At 35.1% G+C, this 7,637-nt stretch overlaps 1 protein-coding gene across 1 annotated transcript; it reads right to left on the bottom strand.

The window, feature by feature from the left end:
• Positions 1–4,284: 4,284 nt before the first annotated feature.
• LOC149546346 (uncharacterized) lies at positions 4,285–7,409 on the bottom strand. Its single transcript, XM_089791169.1, has 3 exons — positions 6,816–7,409; positions 5,681–6,174; positions 4,285–5,410 (listed from the first exon to the last, which is right to left on the bottom strand). The coding sequence occupies exons 1-3, from the start codon at positions 7,291–7,293 to the stop codon at positions 4,544–4,546; spliced, it is 1,839 nt and encodes a 612-aa protein (XP_089647295.1). The 5' UTR covers positions 7,294–7,409; the 3' UTR covers positions 4,285–4,543.
• Between the last annotated feature and the right edge of the window lie 228 nt (positions 7,410–7,637).

Raw genomic sequence — 7,637 nt, 5'->3', positions numbered from 1 at the left:
AGTGAAGGCTTTTTAATTATGTAGTGTTCAATCTGTTTTTCGATACATAAAAGATTGCATTTTGAATTTTGTGATTTGGTTAATTGAATCCCTTTTTCAATCTATTTCTGATAGATAAAAAATGTATTTTCAATGTTTCTGATTCAGTAAATTGAATCATATTTCTATCCATTTTCAATAGATAAAAGATTGCATTTTGAATGTTTCTGATTTAGCTACATTTTGAATGATAAAAAGATTGTATTTGGTAAATTGAATCTTCTTTCTCTCCATTTTTAATAGATAAAAGATTGCATTTTGAATGTTTCTAATTTAATTGCATTTTGAATGTTTTGGTAGATTAAATCCCTTCTTCAATCCATTTTGAAAGTCTTGGTGTAGACACCTAAATTTGATTACATCGCTTTGGTAATCCTATTTAGTTATCTCTAAAGGCATCATTAATTAAATTCCTATTTAATTAATCCTTTTCCATCCCCTAGCTGATTAATTTAATTAATCATCTATAGTCCTAATTGACAAATCAAATAACACATTATTTATCAATTAATCCTATTCTTCTATCTAATTCCAAAACCCTCATTTATTAAATAAATCTATTTGATAAATAAAACCCTCAAATCTAATAACCCCTAAACTATCCTAAACCCCCTTTTTAGCCTAATCCACCCCATCCACCCATACTAACCAAGCTTAGCTGCTAACTCACCCACCCTCATGAAGGCCATAAAGACTCTTACAAGCTCTTACAAGCCATAATGAAGGGTCTTTATGAAGATATTATCCCTTGAGCCTCCTTTGTTGACTCATCCATCCCCTTTCCTCCATCCACTCACCTTGTGACATGTGTCACTCCCTGGTTGGTGCTAAACAAGCACAATCCATGTGCTCCCCTTTGAGTGCATCCTAGCCCTCCTTAAGCTTTCATCTTTCCTTCCATCTTAGCCCTCCATCCCTCAAGCCCTTAGCCTATAAATTAAATCCCCTCCCAAGCCATTTAATCACAATCCTTGAGCTAAAGTTATAATGCCATTTTGAGAGCAAGTTTTACATCAAATCCATTCACCCAAGCCAAAATCCATCAAGAACACCATTGAAGCTAGTTTGAGAAGCCTTGAGCATACATCCCACATCCACATAATAGACTCATCTCTAAATCAAGTGACCATTCTCATTGGGAGAGCCATTCCATGCTTCATATTCTCATTTGAGGGTTTTCACTTTGTCTCTCATATATGTTATGATTTTTATGCTAGTTAATGCTTTGTTCTCTTGATAGATTAGTGTTTCTTGCTAACATATTTCTCATATACACTTGGTAAATTAAATCCCTTCTTTAATCCATTTTGAATGTTTCTCATTTGATATATTGAATCCTGAATTCTAAACAAATTTTTTTTTATTGAATGCATTGACAAATTACATGTTTTCATGGTTTTAGGAAAATCTTGCACAAATGAGGTCAAGGAATGGAAATAATAAGCTTCCAACTGCAAAAGAGGCAGCAAGAAGGGTAGTTGTTGCAAAATCTGTCCACTGGAACAATAGAAGGTATTTCATTTCTGATCATATATGAATAATTTAATTTGTTGATACCTAAACTATGTTTGCATGTTAATATATTTTTCCTATTTACAAATTTGAGTGTAATTTCCTGTCACAGGTAATGGTGCTCACCTTCTGTTAATCATCCATCAACATCTTAATTGAGCTACATGAATACGAGCCATAATTACTCGAAGAACCTCATCACAGATGTATAGTAGCTTCAGAGCATAATTTAGTAATCAGTCCAGTAACATCATACTTGGAATCATAATGTGTGATGGAAAGTGTCATGGCATGCTTTGCATGGAAACATTGTGCTTTTTGTTATTGAGTTTTGTGGTTGAAAGACCTACATCTTCATTAACTAAATTATAAGCAATGTTATTTTTCACCTGTGGAATACTTATATACAGTTTATAAAATTGATATTTTGTTCTTCCCAATGGCTGCTTCTTCAAATGCTTTGGTGTCTTCTTCAATATGATTCGCAAATTACAGTTGTGATGCATAAGATTCGCCTTTCTTCATTGGCACTATACAATTTTGCCAACAAACACCAAGGGTAGGAACTATGGCGCAAGCACCCCTTGTTATCTCGGATTCCATCTAAACAAAAGTTTGCAATTCCAACCAAACAAATGTAGTGGAAATCACTTCAAGTCTCTTTAATAAAATTGAAGCGTTCTATTATAACACAACGAGACTCACATTGCCACTCATTATGGAATTGTTGTATTTGTGAAATTAGAATATATGGCAGAAAACATTGAAATAGACATACCGGTCAAAAAGATGTGGCAAAATTATGACGATTCTCTAAAGAATACTTGTTCTATGACTTTGACACTTCCAAAAGTGGAAGTAAATTGTTTTAGAAATTGATCTAAAAAGATTCTCTAAAGAATATTAGTTCTATGACTATCACACTCCTCAAAATTGGAAGTAAAATATTTTAGAAAATGAATTATGTTTTTTATTATATATTATGAACTAGTATTTGTATTATAAAGGAGATGCTCTATTGATCCCTTCAATTATCCTAGTTTCATAACAGTTCAAAGTTTTTTAAAAGTTTTTTTATTGAATTGTTTTTTTTGATGGAGGTCATCCACAAACAAGTTTTAGGTACCCGATACAGGCCCATGCATGCCTAAAACCTCTTCAGCTAAGAGCCAAGGACTAAGGAGCATCCACCCTGCCAAATTCACCTGGGGCACGATCCCAACCTCATCCCTTATGATATCTTTGATCCTTGCACTCAGCAAGACTTGATCCCTAGTGGGCTCGTTGTGAGTATTTTTACTTTTTCTATTGTTTATTTTTATTTTCAAAAATAATAGAAAATTAATATATTAAACAATATAGATATTATTAATTTTGTTCTGTAAAATATTTAAAAATATTTATATTAGATTTATAACACGAATTTTTTAATATATACATGTATATATGTATTTATGAATAAAAGATAATAAATTAATAAAACTAATCAAACCAAATGTATACAATTGTAAAAAAATTAAAATATATTATTTAAAGTAACATTTGAATTTAATAGTGATAATTGTGTATGTAAGTCTAATAAAGCACAAAACGACAAAAAAAGATTCAATATTTAATATCAAAAGATATAGATAAACTAGGACAGGAATTTAATAGTTTTTTGTTGAAAGTCAAAATTATTCATACATTTCTACGAATTTTGTGTTAACTCTTCAAATTTTGGGTATAAAGTTTAGAGTAGGATAATTTTATTTTAAAGGTTTGATATATTCATTTTGTTGTTGTCGCTCATGAAGTTTTGAATATAGGAGTAAATTCTACTATTGCTATCCTTCAAGATTTTATTAATTTTTCCTTTCACCTCCTTAATTTGACACGAGATAATTTCATCCCTTATCTAGATTTTTCACCATATTTTTGATGGAAAGGATCTCATTATAAACCAATATGTCAAAGGAAGTAGTAAGACTAGTTCTTTCCTTAATTTTAGTGAAATTGTCACTAGGTTTCATAGATATATTAGGGTTGGTATCCACTAATCCCTTCATTTCCACTGCAGGTTGAATTTGCTTATAATTTGAGGCAGAGTACCCAACAATATTGATAGTGAGACTATCCTTCTTGTTACCATTTTTCATGTTCTTGGTGCCTTGAGACAAATTTTCTTCACAATCCAATTTCCACATTTTTGCTACAAAGGGAGAATCTTTTTGTATTTTAACAATGAGAGTCTCTTCACTTTCATCCCTTGTTTCCATCACATCCTCATATTCTTCCTACAAATCCTTCAAAATCTTATAATCTTGGGAGTTAGCCAAGGTGGCATCCTCCTCATCCCCCGAGGTTTTAATATGATTTGTTATGTATATGAAAATAAATTTTTTTTTATATTTTGAAAAAATAATTCATTGTTTAGATCTAATGTATGTAAATTCAAAATAAATTTATTACTATAATAATTTTTGTAAGAGTGATAAATTTAGAATAAAATATTAAGAAATGATGATAAGAAATCAAGAACACACTAATAAGCTCCAAAATAAAATGACAAATAGTGTCAAGGAATAGATATAATATAATAGTTTTCTTAAGGAAAGGTTCGTCATATCAATCATATATTTGTAGATCTACACATGATACTGTGTAGAAATGAAACATAGATATCTCAATCTCAATGAAATTTGAGCTTGAAACATTTCGTTCAAGAATACAAATTTTCTACCACTACACCAATTAAATATAAAATTATTTAATATTTAATAATAAAAACTTACACAATATTATTTTTATTTGCAGTAAATATAGCATTTACCTCAGGTACAGTCACAAGTCTATAATAAATTCCCCCTTACATTGTACCTTCCACACACCACTCTAATTTAGCTATTGTGTCATAAGCTTGTCAAGGAAGCTTTTAGAAACTATTAAAAACGATTAGTAATTTTAACACTCTCCTACTTCTCCTAACATCACCACGATTTTGAAGCTTCATCTAAACATTATTGTTAGATCCATGAGACCAACTTTTAGGCTGGTTGCTATCTTCTTTAAGGCACTTGCACTCGAAGAAGATATCACTGCACTCGCTTTTGCACTTGCGCATCCAATCCAAAGGCCCCCATTTTTCAAGTTTCTTCCACACCCACTCCCCCACCCGATCAGTAACATAAGGGAATAGACCATTCAGATAATTGAATCTCGCCTTCGCCACCGAAAACTTTGCAACCATGTAGAAGAAGGTCAAATTAGCAGAGGTGCAGATGCACAAGCACGACCCAAGAACCACCCAACCCAGCTTCGGAGCTTTCTCAGTGAGCATGGCGTAAACAGCAAGCATGAAGCCGTACGCCGTAAAGGCAAATGTTGCGCAGACCAATAGATTAGTGATACATAGGAACAACACCTTATCTCCGGTTGTGATAGGTGTACTCATCTGCCACATCAGCACCACAAAGAGCGACAGAAAGAATGCCACGCAATCAAAGATGAGAAAAAGCTTGAAGGTGTCCAACCCAAGTAGAAGCGGTGACCCTTTTCCTTCCTCAAAACCGCCGGGAACAGTGAAAGCCGCGGTGAATGACATTGTGGCTAACAGAACAGCCACAACTAACTCTGTGCTGCGCCTGTCGTCAAATGTTTTGTCCACCATCTTTACTGCAACCTCGTGTTTCTCTGCGCTCACCTTTGGAGCGCTGTACAGGAATGGCTTGTGCCTGGGTGCATAACTAGCCAGCGCTGAAATTATCTTGTCTGATTCGTGATACTGTGTGTTCTCTCTCACTATGTCGACGGCTGTTAAACCTTCTTCATTAACGGCCAATTTGTTTATCCCCCTTATACCCAGCAAGGAACTCACCATCTACAAAATGCACACTCCAATTCATTACATACAAATTGACGCTCCAATGGAAATAATTAACCTTGCTTAAGATTTCGTCTCCTGAATAAGCTTCAGATCCTATATCCAGAGTTAACACTTTCATTCATTTCGCTTTATTTGTAACTACTTTAATATAGTTCACCTGATCCAGTCAAGAAATATTACATTGACCCAGAATGTAACTACTGAATAGCTGGTTTAGGAATTCTTGTTTGGTAAAAGCTAAGATTCGTGAAGGAAGAAACTTACATTGAAGTTTTTCTTTCTGGCTGCAATATGAAGAGGCGTGTCTCCTTCGCGTATTTTGAAGAATGGATCTTTCTTTTCAGTTGGATCTGTGTTCTCTCTACCCAGCTCTTCGTCTGGAGGCTTGTCAAGTCCCCTGTTAACCAGATCTAATAAACCCACATTTTGATTCAAGTAATCAACAATCCGAACTTGACTAACTTGGGCGGCTAGGTGTAGAACGTTCATTCCACAAATATTTGGTATTTCAACAGCATCTTGTCTCCCCTGTATTAACTCTTTTACCGCTTCCAGATGCCCCAGTTTCACTGCAACAGAAAGTGGTGTTTCTTGGTTGCCATTAATACTGTAGCAAAGTTGGGGATTAATCTCTATTAACCGCCTTATTATATCCGCGTCGTTTCTGCGAGCAGCTATATGCAAGGGTGTATCTCCATTTTTGTACTTCTCCTGGATTAAATCCTTTTCTGTCAACTCTATTATATAAACGGCCAGATCTGTAAAAGGGACACTCTAATTAGTTACCTTGAATTAGGTAAGGTCTCGTTTCAAAATAGCCAAAGGTAACGAATGCCTAGTTTACCAGTGAGGTGGAGAAATGTGAAAACCCTCTAAACTAAAAACATAAACCAGCCCTAATCCCTTAAAAACAAAATCATTAATTTTCTTTAAAAGAGAGCAGTATATATGCAGTACATCAAACAGCTATCAAAATCAAAGCTGAAGTTATACCAGTGAATTATAGACGAAAATTTCTGGAGCTGAGTTCAAAAATAAGGTTATCATATATTTTTTAAATTTGTCTCTAGTACACGTCTATTAAGATTTTGCACTCATGAAAAAATTGATTTCAGAATCTCAGATAGAATCATTCTTAACTTTACAGTTTTACGAGTAGAAAACAGCTGAATCTGAATAGACGTAGGGGAAAAAGTATTTATCTCAGGAAATATATGCTTGTTACATGGGTGTCACAACTCCAATCACTAATAAATAATGGCATTCCTAGCCCTAGGGTAGTATTGTATCGAGGATCTTAAGCAAATATTTTATATCGACCCAGAACTTAGTGGAAACTATTAGAAATGATTACGCCAAAACAATCCTGAAATTTAAACAGAAACCCAAAGAGACTGACCTGAATATCCTCTGTTAATTGCAACATGTAAACAGGTTCTCCCGTCCGTCGTCTCTTCCCGTAGACTTGACGGATGTGCGCCAAATAGCATCTCCACTGTGTCCTTATCGCAGCTTTCGCACGCTTTGAACAGAGCCGTCTCGTTACGCTTGTTGCAGACATTGACGCCACTTTCTTTTGTTTTGAGTAGAATTTGTACAACATTAGAGAAACCTCCCTGAGCCGCCAAGTGCAACGCGGTATTTCCTTGGGCATTGGTAGCCTTTACAAGTTCGTGATTGAGTTTCAGGAGCTCTTCAACGACTGGCAGATTTCCAACACTTGCAGCCAAATGGAGAAGAGTATTTCCCCCTCCTGGTGTAGTACTCTGCAGAGCTGCTTCAAGTTTGGACTTCTCAAATTTTAATCCAGAGCGTAGTACGCCGTTGTACGTCTTCTGATCGATCCCTCTGCTGGCCTGTTCTCGCTGAGTTGCCATGGCAAATTCCCCTGTCGCTTCCTTCAAGAATGTCCAAGTTCACTGTCGTTAAATAAGTACTCGATTACGGTGTCAAGGCGTCTCACTGGAGGAGGAAAGAGCAGTCCCGGTTCAAAGAAATAGGTTCGTTGAAGGGGGCCCTTGAATTCACGGTCACTTGCCCTGAAATTTCTTCGCTGTTGCCATCGCAGTTTTATTTTATATAATAGAACAATATCCTTATTTAAATTTTCGAGGTATGACCACTCTTACTTTCTCCCAACTACCTCTTTTAGCTATTTTGGTTTTTTGGGTGAGGCTACATTTTTTAGGGGTAGGTGGGGCATTCATAAACTTGTACCACG

This window comes from Cupressus sempervirens, chromosome 7 (assembly GCF_028749045.1).
Source record: "Cupressus sempervirens isolate cs-2001-9-10 chromosome 7, ASM2874904v1, whole genome shotgun sequence".
Taxonomy (NCBI): domain Eukaryota; kingdom Viridiplantae; phylum Streptophyta; class Pinopsida; order Cupressales; family Cupressaceae; genus Cupressus; species Cupressus sempervirens.
The sequence above is the reverse complement of the archived record's forward strand: the minus strand, read 5'-3'. Positions and strand labels throughout refer to the sequence as shown.